The 23,875-nt window shown below is 30.2% G+C and overlaps 1 protein-coding gene across 6 annotated transcripts; it reads left to right on the top strand.

The window, feature by feature from the left end:
- The first annotated feature begins 12,617 nt into the window (after positions 1 to 12,617).
- On the top strand, positions 12,618 to 17,681 carry LOC107454761 (uncharacterized). Of its 6 annotated transcripts, none has more exons than XM_016072047.4 (2): positions 12,618 to 13,147; positions 14,449 to 17,681. In XM_016072047.4, exon 2 carries the CDS (start codon positions 14,754 to 14,756, stop codon positions 16,077 to 16,079), a length of 1,326 nt encoding a protein of 441 aa, XP_015927533.3. In that variant the 5' UTR covers positions 12,618 to 13,147; positions 14,449 to 14,753; the 3' UTR covers positions 16,080 to 17,681. The 6 variants fall into 6 exon arrangements, with proteins under 6 accessions (XP_015927533.3, XP_015927536.3, XP_015927534.3 ...); XM_016072050.4 differs by having other exon boundaries at positions 12,624 to 12,853; positions 14,446 to 17,681; XM_016072048.4 differs by having other exon boundaries at positions 12,635 to 12,930; positions 14,446 to 17,681.
- Positions 17,682 to 23,875: the final 6,194 nt, after the last annotated feature.

The raw sequence follows: 23,875 nt of genomic DNA, 5'->3' as shown, positions 1-23,875 counted from the left end.
CTCATTTATTTATCATTTCTTGAAGATACATATTAAGAGAAATACACTATTTTATAGAATATCTATTCTAGGTATTTAATTAACTTTATATACAAGCTATTCATTTATTTATCATTTCTACTATATCACTACAACTGTTTCAGTTTAAATGATTCTCAAGTTAGAATTTAATGCTACTACATTTAATTAAAAACTTCTTAAATTTAGAAAATACGTCCTAAAGTATGTTAGTAGAAAGCATTGACCAATAGAAGCACTTGACTTGAAGAAAAGCCGGAGTTACGGGAAAATTTTAATTAAGGAGCTCAAGGATTTTGTATAACTTTGATGATTGTTCTGTCTCTAAAAATTAAATATTGTGCCCTCTTTCCCTGTCTAAGACCTGTATTAGTATTTATCCTTCCTCACGGCAACGACGTTAAATATATATAAAAGAATGCATTAACATGAGACATCAAAAAAAGCAAAATATACTATAAGAAAGAGCCAGAACAGATTTAAAAAGTTATTAAAACTGTTAGCTCAAAAGGCATAATATAAAATTTATTATTTAATTCAGTCATAAAAATATTATACAGTCGTATAAACTTGAAATATAATATTCTGTTATTCTTTAAAAACATTCTAATTTATAAAATTTCAAACACAAACAAGAAAAAAAATAATAAGATTTTTTTTTTGAAAGTGACTGACTTAATTTTAACTGTTAGTTCTTAAGATGACCTTTAATGATGTGCGAGACATTCCGAAGATAAATACTTCTCGGAAATATTTTTTCAATGCCCACCACTTCGGGCAACATATGTCCTCATGGCACGTAGCAGGCATTATTGTTAATTTCTGTTCTGTTGGTCCTATTAAGGTGGATCAGCATCATGCTAAAAGCACAGATAAATTACATCTTAGAAGAAAGAATACAGTTTTCCACTTGATTAAAAAAAACAAAGCACTATTAATTCAGGTTATAAAGTAGCAGTAACCATGTAATATTAAGCAAATACAAATAATTCATATAATGAGAATTAAACGGTTTAACTCTATTTAAGTTGATGAGATCCAGAATCCCCTAAAACAGTATTTGGCCTCTAAATGCTTTTAATCAAAACGTAAAGAAATAGAATATAAATGTCCTTTTAACACAAAAAAGACATAGTCTTACAGTAAAAATATTTTACGAAATCAGACACAAAAATTCACTTTCTCTGAGTGAATCTACTTTTTTACGCGTGTGGATTTCTGACCCCCAAGATATTATGGGTAGCCGGAACGAAGGAAATATGGTTCTAATAGTTTGAACAGAAGAGAGTTCCAAAACTTGAATCCCTTAATATTAATTTTACTTTTTGTGTATTTTACTAAGTCTGGAATACTTTTTAATCGAATTGAAAAAAAATTTTGTTCACAATTGTCAAATTCGGTTATTCAAATATAAATCCACACAAAATATATCGTTTAGTAAATAATCATTAGTTTTTTTTATTTAATATTAGTCGGAAAAATTTTGCATTGTATACAATGACAATCATTTAAGAGAATGCAATTTTAAATAAAAAATCAGTGAAATCGGTCAATTAGTGAAAGTTCTACCTTGCTATTCAATTTTTTGACTCTTATTAAATAAAATAACTACCATTTATTATAAGTTATGTTTTGCATAGAATTCTTTCTAGATAAACGAATTTTATAACTGAGCGCAAAAATATTTCAAATTCCTATAAAGGTTTTGGGGATATGGTGAAATGATCAAAAAGTAGAATTAACATTAATTGCTCAAAACTTTGGACTGCTGTCCTAACAAAACTAGGTATTGGGTTATTGCACCCCAGAATTACAACTTACTGCTGTGCTTCGTCTTTCGTTGGCGATATACCAACTTTCCAGAAAAACTTTGGTTATATAGCAGAAAAACGAGTTCGCAGATAAATGAGAACGATTAAGTGTAATCTTGGTCATATTTTCATAATTTATTCATTTTGTACACGAAACTAGCGTTAAGGTAATAGTTTAAAAACATAGGAGGTAGCCGCAATCTGGAAAATACGGTCCCCATAGTTTGGACAGAATTTCACTTTTTGAGTTTTAGTCATATTTTTAAAACTAATTGCTCTCACTTATACCCAGTTACCCAAAGATTATTTAATGCAAAAAATAATTTTTAATGAATATTTATTATTTTATTTAATTGCGGGTTAAAAAATCTTAAATTATGAGGTATAACTTTTTTAATACCATATTAATCTACTTATTTTTCTATTTCAAAATGTAAAGTTCCAAGAGTTTTTATATGGTAGCAGCCCAGAAAAATTTTAATTAATTATTTTTAAAAAAATAATTTGGTGACAATGAAGACGTATTTAAATGGGACGATTAATATTTAAAAGTGGTTAACTTAGAAACTTGACTTACGCGCGCAAAGAGCAAAATTTCATTCACATTTTTTTCGCGAATAACCGATGGCTATTCCTTTTCTTTTTTAATTATAAAATAGGGTGTTTCCTTTTCAGTCGTCTAAAAATTTATTCGTAATTTAATAAAGAGATTTGAATAAAACATTTTATTGAAAAAAAGCATTTTTTTCAACAAATGTTGAGTTTTATAAAAGCATGTTTCTGATAGAATGTAATTATACATCAGCTCTTTTTAATTTTATTTTTTAGTTTGTTCTTTCAATAATTGATACAATTTTAATAATATACAAAGGTAGGCATAGATTTGGAATAATATGTGTATCGATTTCTTCACTATATATTTTATAATTATTAATGCTAATATGTAGTCAACATTTTTAAATATCTTAAAATTTCTCAACATCTCATATATCGTCTTAATCTCAGAATAAATTAGTTACTGTCCACGCGTGTTTCGCAGAATTTTTTTTTTAATTTATATAATTTTTAATTTTGAAAATGTGAAGTTTTGTGGTATTTAGCTCATTTATGTTATACAATATTTGTTTAGTTCAAAATGCTTAAGAGGGATCACTGACTAATTGATCGAAAAGTTAAATTATTAATTCAACTCAGTAAAACTTAAAAGAGTTATCTACCACATACGCATTTAGTTTCAGATAATTTATTTTATTAAGCATTTTTATCTTATATAAGTCGGTAGGAAGAATATTTCCTACCAACAGCATTAATTTTTAAATATTTTTGATAAGCTATTTATTCACTGATTATTTCTGGGGCCATCTTCTAATAATTTCAGAAAAGAAAAAAAACCAAAGGGATTTGTTTACATAAATGCTGGAAGTAGTTAAGGGTAGTAGTAGGCTGGCAAGAATGGAGGCCAAATCCGGGGAAATATTTTGTCTAGTGCGTAAAGTGCTCCTTCAATTCATTACTTTTAATTAAGTTTATTCTCTAGTTACAAACAGAATTTATAAATCCGGTTATTTATAAGCGCAGAATAGTCAATTCTTTACTACAAGTAAAATTTTACAATCCATCAAAGGTTTTAAAAATCAAATTAGATTTAGGCTCCATGAACTTTTATTTTACTAGTAAATCTCAAATATAGTTTAACATAAAATTACTGAAAAAAGAAGGATCTTTTAAACAGTTAATAATGCAAATAGTTTTGAGAAACTAATTTTTTTTTTACAACAATGTATAAAAAAATTTAAAAATAAAATCAGATGCTGATTACAACTTTATACACTTATGTAATAAGGAATTTTTATTGAATTATACGCCTCTCAATCATGAACTTTCAACTTAAAAACACAATTTATTAACCTCATATACCATTTTCTTGCTGTATAATAAGATACATTCAACACCTAACTAATTTCTGATAGATTTTTCCATTTTCATAAAGTGCCACTAATTTTCCTTTTAGAATGTCGGAGCAGTGGAATATTATTTTCTCTACTGTAACAATTAAAATTAGTTAAACTCTAATTAAAATTAGCAAATCTTTAATCAATCTACAACTGCAAAATTCAAAGAAAAACTCCAAGTAAAATTTACTCTGCAATTTACTAGAGCCCTCAGAGCGTAGACGTCAATTTTTGGCGAATTTTAATTTCTTCAAAAATGTGAAACTCTTTTGTTTTTTTAAAATCTGAACTTTCATTTAGAAAAATTAAGTTTAAAATTAAGTTAAGTAAACTTGACATTTAGTGATAATCAATATACGTATATTCATTTCATTTACAGATCATTTGAATATAATATTAGTTAATGAACTCACTGTTAAGTGTCATAGTACTGAGATAAAGTTGCGGAAACATACATTATAGTTTTGAAACAAATATTTATCACTCTGACACAAACCACCAGAAAGACTGCATGAAATATTAGATTTTAAAATTATTATATTCATTTCATTTACAGAACATTTGAATATAATGTTAGTTAATGAACTCACTGCTAAGGGTCATAGTACTGAGATAGAGTTGCGGAAACATACATTATAGTTTTGAAACAAATATTTATCACTCTAACACAAACCACCAGAAAGACTGCATGAAATATTAGATTTTCACATGCTTATGTAAAAACTGAGATATGTTTTTATCTTGAAATTATATGTAATTAAATAAAATAAGTGGCAATGAATGATTTAAAAAAAGAAAACGTAACACATTATTAAAAAAAGAAGGAAAAAAACCAAAGCATTTACGCATGATATTGATTACTTTTTTTTTCAAACCTCTTCTTAACGTACTTTATGAATATTCAACTAATCATCTAAATAATAATTTTCTAAGAAAAATTACGATCGCAACAGAATTACATAACTCTTTAATTCGTTAGAATCCGGAAGAAAGAAAAAGAGAGTACATATAGTATATTTATTTGATTTGAATTAACTCGCATGAGTCTGAAAAAAAAATACCCTTGCAAACCTTTCTTGCAACGGTTTTTAAAAATAATTATTAGACGATTTCACCACTAATTTAAAAAACATATCATCAAAGAAAGCTCTTATTTTATTAAGCATTCAATTAATCCCTTCACCTCAGTTAATAAGTTCATTGACAGTTAGATTTTTATTGGATGTCATTGATACGTGACACCGATATGGTTGACTATGAGATATGATCACACACAAAAGTATCAAATTTAAATTAAATAACTGCCATTTTTGAAGAAGATAATTCAGTTGTTCTCTAATCCGGGCCGTTAATATATATTTTACGAATCCTTATAAGTAATGGAATAAAAAACGTGTGTAGGGATCAAATTAATATTTAGGAGAGAAAGAACGCACACCCTGCTGAACTTTGATCAAAAGCATGATATAACGAGGTTAATAAGAGATGAAGGATTAAAATCATCTGAAATTATTTTTATCGAGAACAAAGTTTTAAAGCGTTTGTGATAGAAAGTATATTTCAAAAAAATCAACAGGTATTTTTTGTCTCTTCCTGACTCAAAGAACATTTGGTTAGAAATTTTTTTTTCTCCAGATATATCAGATATTTCAATATACATATATCAGATATTTCAAAATACATATATCAGATATTTCAAGATAACATATATCAGATATTTCAGTATAACATACTAGAATAAGTTATTAGTAAAATAATAAAATCATAGGAACCCGAGTACTTAAGCTTTTTAATTTTAACACTGTAAAAAAAGTTCATGTTTATTTTATCATTTGGATATTTTCGCCATTACAAATACAATACTATTTGCTCGAATTTTATTTAGATGACAACCTGATGAACCGTCAAATTTTCTAACAGTAATGTAGAAGAGTCATTTTTCACTTAAAAAAAAAATAATGGTAAGAAGGGAAGCAGAAAATAAATCAGTCTATTGAATCAAAATATACAGGCAAGTTCATCATAATTCCAAATTCTTGGCGTATCAGCTTTATAATAAAGCATTTACTCTGATTTTTGGAGTGGTTAATAATGGTATAAATATTTTTCTTCCTTGCTTGAATAAAAATTTGAGAAAACAATCATATTTTGCATTATACGTGAAGGGAAACCACGAAAATATCTTTCAGATGGCTTGATTCCATTTAAAAGTTCAGTAATCGCAATGAATTTTTTTTTATAATGAATCATTTTTCAGCATCTTTGAGAGACTTCTTTGTGACTATAACGAGATGTTCTTCAATTTTTTGTAGTTTTTAACCGAAAATCAAAGTAACTCGCTATTTTAGTATCGGAATAAAACCATATTTACGAAACTTATAAAAATAATTAATTATAATCAAGATTAAATTGAAATTAAAATTATCAAATTTCGCGTTACACGCTATGAAAAACAGACAAAAATGTTTTTCAGATTGCTGTTATTGGTATATAAAATAAAATAATTTGCAATTTAAGTATCGGAGTAAAATTATAAATAGACATTTTTTCATTATTATTATCCTTAATAGATAGGGTACCATCTTTCTGAACAGAACGAAAAGCTCTTCGTATTAACTCAACCCAGAAATCAAAGTGTGAGCTTTTTTATTTTGTGAATGTAATGAAACACCCTTATTATGCTTAATTCAATTCAGAGATCAAAGTAATTAACAATTTAAGTATCAGAATACAATCATATTCATGAAAGTTATAAGAATAATTTATTTTAATGAAGATTAAATGAAAGTAATCAAATTTGTGTTACATGCGAAGGAAAACCACGAAAAAGTCTTTTAAATTGCTTAATAGTAATAGGTTTCAAGCTTAATGTTGATTATCGCAATAAAATTATTTTTTAATAATCAATAATTTTTTTTTATCATCTTTGATAAATAGTAAATGCTGTGAAATGCTCTAAATTTTTTTTTGTACTTTTTTGAATTTTTGTAGGCAACCCAGATATCAAAGTTACTTGTAATTTAAATACAGGAATGAAATTATATTTTGAAAGACTTTTTGAATGAAAATAATTAGAATTTACATTACGCACAAATGAAAACCATGAAAAAGTTTTAATAACTAACTAACTGAACGCTAACAGGCAATTATGAGACTCTATCTCAGCAATTATTAACATTTTCCAATTTATTGTTCTTCATGAAATTAAATGCTTTGGGCAGCTTAGATTGCTTATAGAACTGTTCTTCATTTTATTTTAATTATTTTATTTATTTTTTAGTTATTTTTATATTTTTTAAATATTTTTAATAAGCACTTAAATTGTTTTTTTAATATTTATTTCAAGTATTGGAATTTCAGAACAATATAAAAATCAATTTTTTAAAATACATTAATTTTTTCATTTAAAATTTACAAATTATAAATCTTTAAAAAAAATGTGTTCAGATTTTTCTGGTACAGAGACAGAATGTTATTATTTATCATAACAATTTATGAAAATCAAATAAAAAAAATAGAGACCGGTGATGTGTCCAGTGTCAAAGTTCACCCTGACATCTGTTTGGTACAGTGATTGATCTTTCCATCTTTATGTCTTTGTTTGAGTATACACAAGCTAAGGAGGGGATACAAGCTTCTATATTCATTGTCTACGAAGTACTTCGATTGGTTTGAATAAATTATCAAACTGAGCATGCGCGTTATTAAGATTGCGCCAAACAAAAATACTAAACACGCCATTCTAGTAAACCTGACAAAACGATTAAGCGATAACGATGAAAACGATGATGTAAACGACCAATCAAATGCCTCTATTTATTAAAAAGGCGGTCAGCCAAGCAACAGCCATATTAAATATATCGCACTGTCTAAAATGCCAGCCTTTTTATTGCCCTAAACTTTGGCAATCAGCTGAAATGGTTGATTGCCAAACGCATTCTACTGCCAAGAGCTTGAATGCCCGATTTTTGAGCGTGTGCGAAAATGGCAAGAACGTTTGAACTGGAGTTGATGTAACGAATACGCTAGGAAATACATATTTTTACTACAATATTCTTTTTCATGCAAGGAGATTTCTGGATACTGGACATTAGTATTGCACCGCTCGCTGAATTAATATAAAATCTTGGTGTGGACATTTTTATTTGCTAGCCATATATTGCAGCTACTTCACTACTGAAATCAGTTATTTTGCAGATATCATTTTCATAAACTTTTGTAGCATTATTGTCGTATCTGTGTTTTTCTTTAAAGCAAAAAGGGAGCTTTCCGTATAATGATCTGTGGCAGAATAATCGCAAAGTCTTGGAAACTTCCGAGCAGTGGCCCACGAGAAACTAAAAAAAAAAACATCACAGAAAGGGACAAACTCGAAATGTATAACTCGTAGCCACCCCCGGGCAAACATCTACATGTTTTTTTTTTCTTCTAAAAATTTGCAAATTTTAAATCTATTTGGCACCTTGGCGATCGTAGTTGGCGCAGCAGATCACGACGGAAATATCCCCCTTGAAAACTTATAAACACACAAACATTAAATTTCATTTGCGAAAAAAATTTTCTGTCAGAACATCATTGCAACTGAGACACATTGCGCAGATACTATTTGCTGTTAGTGTCACGGGATAGAAAGTTACTGCCAGTATATAGAATGAGATTATTAATGATGTTTCTTTTTTGCCAGAAAGAAATTACACACACTTAATGAATAGTTTATTGATGACATAAATCTTTAAGAAAGCACAATCTTTTTTTAAAGAAAAAAGGTTTATGCACGCACAATATGAATTTTGTTTACTTTCAGCAAGAAGATATTTTATCATTCACATCGACTTTTTCTCCGTTTGAAAAAGATAATATGTGAATTAGATCTGCATGAAAATAACCTTTTTAGAACACTTTCTATGTAGTTTCCATTATTACGAGGGTAATTCACTTTACATTTGTGAGATTATGGATAAGCAGGTTTATAGATTTGATCCAAGTAGGGGTGAATTAAAAACAATTTTTTTAAAGCTTTTCTTTACACAAATAAGGTGAATTAAAGTCATCTTCGGTATAAGCAGGGACTACAATAAGGCTACTACCCCTCTATATCTATGGGTATAAGTATGAAAGCTTGTTTTAATATAGTTTATCTCCGTAGAGAATTTTCCACGAATAAGTAAACGATATAGAGAGAGTTGTTTATATCACCGGTCTCTTAAGGTCTGGTTTCTTAGGACAAGCGCCTTATCTGGGCGTCAGCGGGACGTCAACGTCACGCTGACGCCAACAAAATACTGGTTTGTTAGCTCAAGGCCTGGTATCTTAGAACTAACGCCTTATCTGGGCGTCAGCGGAAAGTTGACGTAGAGCTGACGCCAAAAAAATACTTTTTTGTTAGCTCAGCGTGAGCAGTCGGTCCAACGCAGACATTATCTCTCATTGCGCATGCGTTAATAACGTAAACAAATATTTATTTTGAATTTGTATTGATTTTGTTATTGTCGACCAGTGTTTTAGAGAACAAATAATGACTTTGTTCAAGAAAAAACACATTATAGCTGAGCTAAATGAAGAGTGCTATGTTTAATGAAGAAGCTATGTTTAATGTCAAAATCAAAATCTTGGCTGATTTCAATGTGCTGTTGGATGTTGTCCGCCATTGCTTCTGTGGTTAACGTCACGCTGTAATCCAACTGCAGTTGAGTTGGACGGCAATTGAAGTTCAAGATAAGCGTTCGATGACGTATACTATCCAACTCACAAATGGACCAATCAGAGGTTAGCGCTGATTTCCAGCGGACGGCGTCCTGTCCTAAGAAACCAGGCCTTTAGACTCTGTAGTCGGGGAATTCTTTCTATAGACGTCCCACAGTGGACTGATCATAAAGACACGGTTCCCAGTAGAACACCGAAGTCAAGCACTGGCTGCGATCAGTAAGCGTAGGGACGGTGCGCAGTATCGATCTGCTGCAAACTGTTCATCCGTAAAGTGCCCAACTTCGCTTGCAGGTAATCGGGTTATCAAAGGAGGGAAGACATCCTCTCCGCAGAGGATCAAAATTACGCTGACATGTCTTCGGATCATCATCAGGGATGTTTCCCAGACCGTCGCCAATAGCCCATTGTGCAGCTCTAGTACGACGTAAATGAAGTACCTACCTTTCTATAGACAGACTATACGTAGAGCTATAAAGCATTATTTTGTTGCACTTAGTTAACTGCGATGGTTTAAATCATTGGTTCTCAACGGGGGCGATACCGGGCCCCCTGGGGGCGGTGGGACTATGCTGAGGGGGGGTGAACTTGTTTTGGGCAGTAGGGGGGTGCAAAAAAGCTAGATATAGATTTGTCATTTTTGACGAACGTCTTTTTTCACGTTTCTGAAGGCACCTTCGGTCTCAGGGTTACTGGTTACGTCATCACAAAAATGCGACAATGGTTTGATCGCTTCTTATAATATATCAAAATTTATTGCTAAATCTGGGAAAGCTCAAACCATCGGAGTAGAGTTGATAGTGCCGGTTGTCAAGTAAGTTTAAGAAACAGTTTTACATCATCCAATGTTCCAAAAAACTATCTATCCATAAGATTCATAAGATCAGATAAGATAATCCACAAAACTATTCTATAAGATTCAGTGTGGCGACGAAATGATGAGATGGGTGAAGACGTTGAAATTTCTTTAAGCAAATTTTTGATGTCGAACGAATTCTCCCTTCAAGTTGATGAATTTACCTTGCCAGGTAATGCAGGCTTTACTGTAGGCATAGGTCCGGTTTGTAAAGAAAGGGAAAATCATTCAAGATATGCTTTTTGCAGGAAGCTTGATTGTAGATATCAAAGGTAAATCTATTTTTAGTACTGTCAAAGATTATTTTAAAGAGAAAAGCATTCCTCTTGCGAATATTATGTCCATTGCCACTGATAGGCTCCTGCAATGGTGGGTCGACATCGTGAGTTTATAGCCCTTTTGGAAAGGGAGGTACCAGATATTTTAGCTGTTCACTGCGTGATTCACAGACAGAATTTAGTAAGAAAAAATCTCAGTGACTGTTTGCATCAATCATTGCAATATGCCGTATCTGCTGTAAACAAAATTCGCAGTAATGCTCTCTAAGATCGATTATTTAGACTACTGTGTAAGAAAAACGATGAAGAATTCAATTGCTTGCAATATACACCGAGATTCGCTGACTTTCCAAAAGCTTCTGTCTCAATAGGTATTGGAATCTTTTCGACTCTGTGCTTGAGTTCCTCGAAAACATAAATGTAGCTCTAAGAGTGAGATTGCTAGAATTTAAGAAAGACTTTGGCTGATTTATCTGTAAAATTTAATGGCATTAATTTACAACTTCAAGGCGACGAGCTCAATTCGATCCCTACAAAATAAGTTATTTTCGCCTTTCTAAAAAAACTGATTTTGTTTTAGCAGAGTTTTGGTTGGAATGAATTCAGCCATACAGGCAAAATTCTCTCTGATGATGCACATGCACAAGAATATTGTCAACACCTTGACTCTTTGCACATGGACTTTTCTGACCATTTTAAAGATGTTTTGTTTCCTCGAAGTCTCTTAATGGGTTTATGAACCCTTTTGTAAGTATTGAAACAACAGAGGTTCAGATTTACGAGGAATTGGTCGAACTTTTAACTAATGAAACTTTGAAATGGTGATCGTCTCACAGAATTTTTACTTAACACTAAAAAGACTGAAATACCTATATTGCTCAAAAGCAGTCAAAATGACTGCATAGAATAACTAATGAATAAAGAAAGCATAACTAATGTATAAAGAAATTTGTTTAAAGTAATATATATATATATATATATATATATATATATATATATATATATATATATATATATATATATATATATATATATATATATATATATATATATATATATATATATATATATATATATATATATATATATATATATATATATATATATATATATATATATATATATATATATATATATATATATATATATATATATATATAATATATAATATATTATTATTATATACATTGTATACATAATATATAATATATTATTATTATATACATTATATATATAATATATACATATTTATAGATAGAATTCAGAGAATGTTGACACTAGCGCACTTCCGATCTTCGTCGAGAGTAAAGGATTATCAATTCAGGCTCTCATTCTTCCTCGATAACTATCAGAGTTGTGTTAAATGTACACGTGAATTCCGAGATGCTGTTGTTGTATTTCATTTACGTCGCACTAGAGCTACACAATCAGCCCACTGTGGGACGCATGTGCGATTCATAAGATGCCATTGAGAAAATGATTGGGAGATTTTTGGGAGTAAAGTATTCCACCAATGAAGCTTTAGTTTGCATCTCGGAGTCCCCGCAATGGACTGATCGTTAAGACACGGTTTCCAGCAGATCACCGAAGTCACGCATCACTGGCTGCTGTCAGTGTGCAGGTGGGTGACCACTTGGATCAGTCTGCGTAGGGACCGAGGGTGTCCGGTATTGGTCCTCGCTGAACTGTTCTTCCGTAAAGTCCTCAACTTCTCTCGCAGGTCGTCGGGCTACCGAAGCGCGTTGCCATCCCCTCTGCAGAGGATCAAAATTGCGATGGCATGTTTTCGGATCATCCTTAGGGATGTTTCCTAGACCGTCGTCGATTGATCATTGTGTAGCTCTAGTGCAACGTAAATGAACTCCAACAACAACAATCGCATATGCTATTTTCTGCAACACAGTATGAATGCTCTTTTAAAACAAGGATAAGCTGATAATCAGTAGTAGCGTCCTCTACTTTCCAAAAACTGCTTGAAGATCCTGGAGATCAGGTGAATAGAAGTAGGCAACCGATAACGTAAACAACTATCACCGGAAAATTCTCTACGGAGATGAATTATATTGAAGTATACTATCTTACTTATACTGATGAGGACTTTTATTAACCTTATATATGTGACGAAAAGCTTTTTAAAATTGTTTTTGATTTGCCCTTACTTGGATCAAATTTATCAGACTGCGTAAAAAACAATATAGAAGTGTTTTAAAAAGGTTATTTCATGCAGATCTCGATGTAAGTGATAAAATATTGCAAAAAATTGATGTGATTGATAAAATATTTTTGTGATGACAGTAAATAAAATCCTTGTCGTAAGTGCATATATCTTTTTTTTAAAATTAGCGTGTTTTCTGTACGATTTATATAATTAATGAACTATTCAACTGAAATGTGTGTAATTTCTCCCTGGCGAAAGGAAATATTAAAGGCAATGTCGTTCTATCGTGCTAACAGCGAATAGTTTCTGCCCAATGTGTGTAGTTGCAATGATGTTCTAACAGAAAAATATTTTTAAACATGGAAATTAAGGTTTGTACTTGGTGTGTTTTAAACTTTCCAAGTGTAGTTCATAATTCTTTTTCTTTATTATAAAACATTTTACCTCTGTTCTAAGTAAGCAAAATTAAGTAGTTTTATTTCAGTTGTTTTACGTTCATAATATGGAAATAGTTTATTTAAGTAGTCATTGTGATAAATTAATCAAGGAAAAAAAGAATAATTTGGTTTAATCGAAGTAACACTTTAAACAAACTTTTTTTATGCAGTGCATAATTAAACAGTTATAAATAGATTTAAAGCGAAGATTAGTGATTACAGTTATAGATAATTAACCTGTCTTTTCCTTATAAAACACATATAATTTGATATTTATATGATTTTCTTGTTAATTCTGTGAAAATATTTTCTGTATGCAGTTTGTGCAATTTAATATTCCTAAATAAAATTGACTCTTTTGGACTTTCTCATATTTATGTAATGAATAAGAGGTTGCATTTATTGTGTATGAAAGTACAGTGGCAATAATTTTTTTTTTATATCATCATAGATATTGTCAAACCTTTTAAGTCAGTGAAAGTGAAAACAATTTTTTTCTTGCTTGTCTTAATTTATAATGAACTATATTTTTGCAATGTCTGTGTGGATAAATTGTAAATGAAATTAAATTTGACAAATTCATGTTCATAATATTAAATATCATTATTATTTATTTATGTTCATTTTTATTAGTTGTCTTCCTAGTTACAAATAACACAAATTTTGCTGTTTGTCTAAAAATGCATTCATTTATAGTGTGTCTTATTTAATTGAATCTAATACATGAAGATGTACATTGTTTCTGCAGTTTGTGTTAAAAATATAATGTGAAGTAATTTAATATAGTTTTGTATCTTGGTATTTATGACAAAGGAGAAATATTATTAAAGTAGTTTGTGAAAAAAAATTATGCATCTCAATATAATTTAAATTAATGCTTTCACAGATGCATCTATTAATAAATCCTGTTGTAAGGTGATCATATTTCTACTGAATTATATTTTGCTTACTTAAAAAATTTTGCCAAAGTAAGTTACTTGATACAGCATGCTCTTTTTTGAAACATGTGCTATTAAAGGCCTCATTTAATTCAGAATAAGTAACTTTTGTAGTAAATTATATTGAATTCCTTCCTTTATTTTAATCATTGAATAATTATATTTTCCATTATCAAATTATAACTTTCTAATTTTGTATCAAATAAAAAAAAAATTGTAGCAAAAATTTGATTTATAATAGAAAAGTCTTTTTATCTCATACTGATGCATTTCTTTTTTAATCTCATTGTACAGTAGATTGGAGTCTCCATTTTTAGCAGCATATTTTCTGATGGTTATTCTAGAGATTTTGCCTATGCACAGTTTATGAAACCACCCTTATGATTCTTGCTCTAGATAGGCATGCAAAAGTGATTTACAGCAAGATAACTTTGCATAGTACTCTGGTCGTGTATGTGATATAATTTTTTAAAGCAAGCAAGAGTTACCCATAGTTAATGCAGTTCATATTAGCTAGAAACTTATTTCTTTCACCAATCAGAATTCTTCATTAAATCATTCTCATTTCTCTTCACACTGTTGAGAAACTTTATTCGGACATTATGACTGAAAAAAAAATTTCTCAAAAAAGTAAACTTATTGTAAACAGTGTTTTTCATCTTGTAAGAAAACATTATTCTTGTAATATATGTAACAAGAGTTTTTCAGGAAGAAGTAGTCTGACTAAACACTGTAGAATTCATACTGGTGAGAAATCTTATTCTTGCAGTATATGTAATAAGAGTTTCTCTCAAAGTGATCATCTGTCTAAACACAGTCGTATTCATACTGGTGAGAAACCTTATTCTTGTAGTATATGTACTAAAAGTTTTTCCTTGAAAAGTAATCTGACGAAACACAGCCGTGTTCATACTGGTGAGAAGCCTTATTCTTGTAGTGTATGTAATAAGAGTTTTTCACAAAGAGAGCTTCTGAATAAACACAGTCGTGTTCATACGGGTGAGAAACCTTATTCTTGTAGTATATGTAATAAGAGTTTTTCACAAAGAGATAATGTATCTAAGCACATTCGTGTTCATACTGGTGAGAAACCTTATTCTTGTAGTATATGTAATAAGAGTTTTTCACAAAGAGGTCAACTAACTGAACATAGTCGTGTTCATACTGGTGAGAAACCTTATTCTTGTAATGTATGTAATAAGAGTTTCTCACAAAAAAGTACTCTGACTGAGCATAGTCGTGCTCATACTGGTGAGAAACCTTATTCTTGTAATATATGTAATAAAAGATTTTCATTTAGAGGTAATTTGACTCAACATGGTCGTCTTCATACTGGTGAGAAACCTTTTTCTTGTAATATATGTAATAAGAGTTTTTCAGAAAAAGGTTATTTGACTAAACACAGTCGTGTTCATACAGGTGAGAAACCTTTTTCATGTAGTATATGTCATAAGAATTTTGCAAGTAGAAGTAATTTGTCTCAACACAGTCGTGTTCATACTGGTGAGAAACCTTATTCTTGTAGTATATGTAAAAAGAGTTTTTCAAGCAATAGTGATCTAACTAAGCATAGTCTCATTCATACTGGTGAGAAACCTTATTCATGTAGCATATGTAAGAAAGGTTTTCCGCTAATGAGTCATTTGATTATACATAGTCGTATTCATACAGGTGAGAAACCTTATAATTGTAGTATATGTCAAAAGAGTTTTTCAAGAAAGGATCATCTAACTAATCACAATCGGGTTCATACTGGTGAGAAACCCTATTCTTGCGGCATATGTAATAGGAGATTTTCAAAAAGAGATCTTCTAAATAAACACAGTCGTGTTCATACTGGTGAGAAACCTTTTTCATGTAGTATATGTCATAAGGCTTTTTCAAGGAAGGATTATCTAACTAGCCACAGTCATGTTCATGCTATTTAAAGGCCATATTCGTCTATATGTTGAAAGTTTTTTTTTCTTCCACTTAAGATCCACCTAATTATTAGTTTCATTGATACTGGTGAGAAACCTCATTCTTGTAATATATTTTCCCATTCCCTTTCTTGTAAAAATAGTTTTTTTTTATCTTTCAAAAGACTGACTTTGCTGTTTGTGTTCTCACTGGTAAGAAACTTTTTTGAGATAAGATAAATAAGAGATAAATTGAGATGAGATAAATAAGAGATTTTCTCAGAAATATAATCTGACTAAATACAGTAGTGTTCTTACTAGTGACACACCATATTTTTGAAGTATATGATAAAGTAGTTTTTTTTTTTTAAATAGTGATCTAAATGTTTGCATTTATTCATGTTCATTTACATTCCTGTTTGTGTTTTAATACTATATTTTTTTGTAGTATATATAATAAGTGTTTCTCAGAAAGTGCTAATCTAACTAACCATAGTTATATTGATATGGTGAGATACCTTATTTTTGTTCTATATGTCAAAAGAAATTTTCCTTTTACTTACCATATTGTGACTCTTACTGGTGTTCTGACTTGTATTGGTGTAAGTTATGTATTCTTGCAGTATGTTTTTACTGTAAAGTAAAATAACTGAACACAGTCATGTTGTACTGTTACCCTTCAAACTTTGGTTAGGCTGTGATCGCTAAATTTAACTTCGGTAACCCAGGTTCAACAATAGACAAATAACCAAGGAATTACAGGAAACACTTAACATTTAAAACTTAATTTTATTACAACTCTAAATTCTCAACAAACATAACTCCAATCATTTCCAAATGCTAACAGGTGCAAAAATATCTCTAAATTATACACTATTTCAAGTTCCAAAATTTTATACACACGATTAACCCTTTTGATAAAATGCAATTTTAAAATTCTAAGGCATAACATTCCATTAATGCCAATCAAAAAAGACAATTAAGAAATAAAATGCACTCTCATTCTAACTCTACTAAAATCACTTAAAACTTAGATTATGATATCTTTATAACCTGTAATCATGCTTAAATATCAATGGCTCTCCTTAAAATATGTATCTATAATATGTACCTGCACAGTAGAAACAGTTTAAAATTTAGGGTAAATTATTCTTCTAAAATGGTATCCAAATCAAAATTAAAATTTTATAAGTACAAAATGAATTTACGGATCACCTTCTGGAACGCCCACCGGAATTGCAGCTAAACTCGTGGACAAAGCAAACTCCTAGTTTCTGATAGCTAGTACTCCAACTATTCCAATTTCCTTAGGCTTTCTCCTAGTAAGGCATTCACAAGGGAAACACCGGACTTTCAGTATGGGTACACTCGGGTTTGGCCCACAGTCTCGAACATAGAGGCCTTCAGCTTATCACTTTCGGTCATCAACCCAGAGACTTCAGCTTAGCTTTCCTCAAGACAACGATCCATCCTCTCAGCGGTGCTGTCTCAGATCAACCTTCCAGCGGGCATGCTCCGCCCTCTCCATGGTACTATCTCACCCACTCTTCACATCCCTTTTAATCTCCTCTCAGCAAGGCGAAAAAATCTAGATTGACCTGTTAACTCCTTAACGAGCTGCCACGCAACCAATGGACGGCAGAACAAAAAAAGAAAAGAAAAAGATCCGTGAGAAAAAACAGTCACAAGCCCACTAATACACTACAAAAGTGATAATTCAATCCTCCTTAAATATTAATAAACTTTATCATGGTGGTGCCATCTATTGATGAAAAAGCCAACTACTTCTGCTGAAAAAGTAACCCATCTTTAAAAGTATTGATTAAAAAAAAAAACAATAAATTTCTATTTATTACAATGTTCACACTGGGGATAAACCTTTTTGCATTAAAGGTAAAAGTTTTTTACAGAAGTGTCATTTGACTAAACACAGTCTAATGAAATTAAATAATTATTTTCTTTTCAAATCATTTTAAATTTTTATGATGCAGTTTTCCTCTTATTTTTCCGTGTATTTATTCATAAATAATGCCTATAAAATAAGCGTATGTACTGAAAAGTCTTTCAAACTCATCTTAGTTGATTCTGTAACTTTGGTTACTGGATTAGATTAATTTATTTACTACCAGTTATACTTGATCAAAATATTAATTGTTATTTATTCTCTTAGCTTTAGAATCAGGAGTTAAAAGTATATATTTTTTTCAACTAGAAAAGAAAAAAAAAAAAACTTCTAGCAACTTTTAATTGAAATTACCTGTTACGTCCTATTTTTTTAAATCTTTTCTAGCACATGTTGTACAATTACAATTTTTTTAATATTTCTTATAAATACAAAATATTTTATGTTATAATTAGAGAAAATAAATTTCATTTTGTTTTTAAGTAAATTTGGTTTATGAAACATATAAAGTAGTATAGATTGCTTCATAAGATCAATTTCTTGTTCTTCAATCTAAGCATCTTCCACACCTTAACTATTTTATAAATTTCATATTTACGTAAACAAAAATATTGCCCTAGAGTATACATGACAGTTAGTTAAAATATTACTTATAAATTTTTTTAATCACATTTTAATGTTTTTGAGAATTATGATTAACCACATTTTTGAAAAAGAGCACAGAAAATCACTCAAACAACTGAAAAATCCAAATTAATAAATTATTATAAATTTTTTTTTTTTTTAAATTCCAAAAACTATGTTTAACTAAGTTAGTAAATTAAATAATGAAATATGCAAATGTTTTTAATGTTTTATTTCATTTGTAATAGCTGCCCAGTTCATGAGTATTCTTAAATAACTTTTTTGTCATATGGTGTAAGCGTGTGATATATTAATTTGTAGTTCATTTCTTATTATGGTTCAGCACAAGCTCAATATCTTGTTGAAAATATTTAAATTTTTTTCTATATATGGCATTTTATTTAATGTACTTTATTTAATATTCTACTTTGCATTCTAACATAATGGGTGAAGAAATAAATTTTAAAAAATTTGTCAAAGATGTATTTTAAAATTAATATTTTTATCTTTTTTTGTTTATTTACAATTAAATTAAAATGCACTTACTTAAAAATTGCATTTGCTGGTTCGGGGAAGGAATTAATTTTTAAAAGAAAGTTTTTGAAATTTATTTCTTCTTATATGGTATAATTTTTTTTAAAAGCAAAATAGTGTTGTAGCTATTATAATCATGTTCATGTGGAGTTATTTATTATTGTATTTTATGTAAAAATAAGAATGTTCAATACTTTTAACAATCATGTGTCGAATTCTGAAAAACCTTATTTTTTGTTGTGTGTGTTAATAAAGTATTTTCACAAAATCGGTAGCATTCTGATTGTTTATAGTCTTGATTATTATGATGTGATTTAATATTTTTCTTTATGTATGAAAAGTTGAATTTATAAGATTGAATAACCTAACTTTCGTTGTTGGGTGAATGTTGCACTTAGAATCAGTTTAGATAGTTTTGCCATCTAGTTGAGGACGATCAATGTGTGTTACAACAATTACTATCTACTATTAGTGATCGTTTTAGGTTTTTCAGTCATCTGCTTAAGAACTTTCTTCTGATTTTCCATTTGCTAAGAATTTATTTTGCAATCGATTTGATTGGAAAATGAAACTCCATAGATCTTAAATTTGAGAACAGAACAATGGTAGATAGGTAGAATAATGAGGGAATAAAATTAAGAAAATTAATTTTTTATTGTTAGGCCTAAAAAACGATTTTATTGTCAAGGAAGAATATAATTTTTTATTGTTAGGCCTTACACAAAGATGTGTGTGGAATATTTAGATATGTGCAATTTTAAAGTACGAGTAATCATTGATGCAATAAATGCAGAGCATAGTTAGGAAGTGGCATAATTATCCGCAGCCAGGCGTACAGTGCGCAAATTAAAAAACGGAATAGCCTGAGTAATTTGATCTAATGATCGAATCTTTGCCTTCCATCACTCATTTTTAATGTTGCGTCAGGAACTATTAAACTGATTTCGCTCAAATCTTATATTTTGCCATGTAAAATTACATATTTTAAAATGATATTACATACCTTACAATTCAAAAAGTGTTCGACCATTCTTAAGTATAATAGTAAAACTGTACTAAAATGTATTTTTTTCATGGAATTATCTTTGGACTAAAGAATTTTGTAAGTATGTGCAAAAGTTTTTTTTTTTTTATCTCGTTTTAAATGTTCTCTTGATATGGCGAAATATACAAAAAGTAAAATTAACATTAAGAAGTCCAAACTTCAGGCCGTATTTTTGTGATGAGGTTGCAAGTAAACTCAGGGGCGGATTACCCACTAGGCCATGGCCTGGGGTCCCCAATGATTAGGGGCCCCCTTAAAAAAGTTTTTTTGAAAATAAATTAAAAGGAAATTAAGAAAAACAATGATTTTTTTAAAAAAATAATCAATTTCAAATATATATTAATAAAATGCGATAATTTTTTAAGTTCTAATTTAACAAAATAAAGTAAAATTTAATTTATTATTATTTATATTAATTTTAAATATGCTTTCTTAAATGAAAAGATATATAAATGCTTTTATATTTGAATAAATAAAAAATATAGAAAAAAGTTTAATCTAAAGGCCCCAAAAATTTGAATGGCCTAGGGCCCCTCGTACGCTTAATCCACCCCTGAGTAAACTTGAGAATGAAGGTGTTTTCAGAAACTAGTATGTTTGAGAAAAATGACAAATCATTATTTTATTTGTCAGGATAAATATTTGCAAATGGGAAGATTCCATTGCCTCATTCGATAAAACTTTGTTATAAAGTAGACACATGAGTAGTTGAGAGACGGCGATTGAACAAAGTCCGAATTTCAATGACGTATTGACGACACAGTTGTTAACCGACATTGTTGGCGGCAACAAAACACAAACGATAAAAAAAAAAAAAAAAAAATCAACTATTTCTCAAAATTAATCTATAATTTATGATAAAGAACAAATTCGCGCACAAATCTGGCTACATAAACAATGAAATAGAATCAAAACAGGAATAGACTGAAATGATGCAAATGAAAACCATCATAAGAAACACGGGTCAAATTCATACTGAAAGCGCAGCACTTCAATTTTCACCAAATGGTTTGAATGAGCTTGAATGACTGGTTCAAATTGGGGTATCGGATAATCTTAATTTATTATATTCATTTAATCTTTTTTTCCTTAATATTCATTTTAGATTAATTTTATTCATTAAATTAATTTTAATTTAATAATTCCACTTGGGGGCTTTAAAATTAAATTTGAAGGACAAAACTAGTTTACCTCCCCTCAGCACACTCACACCGTCCCCCGGGGGGTAGTATCGCCCTCCTTGAGAAACAATTCTTCAATTAATAAAATAATTTGAATAAAAAGGCTTGGTAGAGCAACCGGATTGGATGTAAAGTGATAGATAAAGCTAAACAAGAAGAAAAAGGCACCTCTCAAATTTAAACTTAAGGAATTTAGAAAAAATTGTGTTTGGTTAGTAGTACTTAATTTACGTCACACTAGAGATGCGGAATGGGACGTTGACGACGGCCTGGGAAACATCCCGGAGAATGATCTGAAGTTGTGAGATGACACAATTTTGATCTTTTGCAGAGGCTCCCTCGCTTTAAGACCCCGATGACTTGCCTGCGAAGTTGAACTCTTTAAGGCTGAACATGGATCAATACCGTGTGCACCCTCGGTCCCTTCGCAGGCTGATCAAAATAGACACATGCAAAGACCGATGTTACAACTTCAGTAATCTACTGGAAATCGAGTCTTAAAACCAGTCCACTTCGGCGAAATTGTAGTTGAAGGTCACAAATCTTGATCTTTTAAAAATAATTGGTCTTTAATAGATTATTTTTGAAATGTTGTCAAAAGAGAAAAAAAAATGTTTTACATATGTGGAAGAAATAAAAACGCTATCAAATTTTGTAAAATGTAATTGAGTAGGCAGGAAAAAATATCAAGATCAGTTTGATGGCTAGACAAAGCCTAAATGCATTTTGTATAACTACTATTGAACTCCTCCCTCGTTCTACCGGCAACGGTTGATGTTTTCAATCCCAACTCCCTCAACAAAGATTCGTTAAAATTTGATGGATTTCTTTTTCATTTTTTTTCTTTGGGGGGGGGGGGGCTTGGAAATTATGCTGAGGCCCCTCTACTACTTTTTTTGAAAAATTTTTTGAAAGTATTCTAAAATAACGAGTGAGAGTGTATTTTTAGTTCAGTTTGAGAAACAGAAGGTTTTGCAGGTTTTAAGCTAGAAAATTTGTTTTGATTTTCTAATTGCTTAGTGGTTTTTTTTTTTTTTTTTTTTTTTTTTTTACTATTTGATTGTTTAATTAAACTCTATAGTACTTAAATTTGGAGGAATTCGCACGTACCGAAATGTGATTTTTTTTGAAGAAAAAATAACCAATTTTTTAAGAAAAGTAATCTATTTTATGTTATTAAAAGAATGTACAATGCTCAAAATAGAATAGTTGGTATAAAATGCCATAGTAACGTTGATGAGATGGATGATGCCCCGAATAAAGACCTGAGTAACTCACGGGATAGAGCGCTCTTCTTCTAATGAGGAAACCCGGGTTGGAACCCCAACGATGGTACGAATTCCGCCCCGGCTTACGAGGACAACGATGTTGACGTAAAATATCCTCAGTGGTAGACGCATCATTTGTTGCAGTCATTAGGCTAACCATGGGAGGTTTTCGTAGTTTTTGCTCTCCATGCAATGCAAAGGCGGATTAGTAAATTTCTCTCAATACTTGATCCAGGAGTTTCCTTGTCTTGCGTGTTTAAGGAAATGGATTCAGCTCGAAATGCTTGTTTAAGAAAATGAAAGCAGCAAAAATTGCGTCTTTCCTATTTTCTTCCCAATTTTAAAAATTAAGCGAAAAATTTTGAGAAAATAGCATTACAGAGCATCAAGGCTTCCGGAGTGTTAAAATCATAAATTATTCCTGGGTGGTAATATTATAATATTTGGCTTTAAAAAATCTAAATTCGTTTAATACCATGATTATAAATTCATAGAACCCGTGACAATCTTGTAAAAAGAACTGTTGACCTTTTATATCTTTTAAAAAAAGATTAATTGAAAAAGACGTGCTAAGTGATATCGGTTAATAGACTGCACCACATTACGAATTCGATACAATGCATTAGTTTAATTAAAGAAAAAAAAACAAAACAATTTTCGCATGAAAAGTTTGAAAAACGGAATCGTAGACCTTGTTCATTTTCTTAAAGACGCATTTTGAGTTGTGTCTGGGATAAAATTTCACAGACGAGATGCTGAGTTGACGATAGAAGATTATGAAAGAAAGCGGTTTTGAACAAAACATATTTTTGCTAATATTCATCTATTGGGTCCAGAGCTGCACAATCCTGCAAGCATTAAGAGAATGCTGAGGAGAATCAATATCTATAAATTAGATCCGATATTGATCGATATTCTGGGTGTGCAATGATATACTTTAAAAATTGCATGTAAATGCAATTAAAAATGTTTTTATAAATTTGAATACTATGATCTCAAAATATCACAAAATTGTTATTTTTAAAAAATACAATGATTAAGAAATCGACGTTGAACAGCCGACCCAATTTCGAGTTTATGACTACCGAATTTCAACTTCATTGTCTTGTAATGTTGAACCGGATCCGGAAGACGAGGGAACTCCTGGATCAAGTCTGTAGTAGAAGACTTTTTGATGATACAAGCCTGTATTCGCGATTCATGAAGAAGAAAAACACCCAAACATTAGACAATTAACCCAACGGCAGGGACATTCTAACACACGATCCGTC

The sequence above is a fragment of the Parasteatoda tepidariorum genome, chromosome 6 (genome assembly GCF_982258835.1).
Source record: "Parasteatoda tepidariorum strain Cologne lab strain chromosome 6, Ptep-v5.0, whole genome shotgun sequence".
Classification (NCBI taxonomy): domain Eukaryota; kingdom Metazoa; phylum Arthropoda; class Arachnida; order Araneae; family Theridiidae; genus Parasteatoda; species Parasteatoda tepidariorum.
Note: the sequence above shows the minus strand (reverse complement) of the source record. Positions and strands in the feature narration are given on the sequence as shown.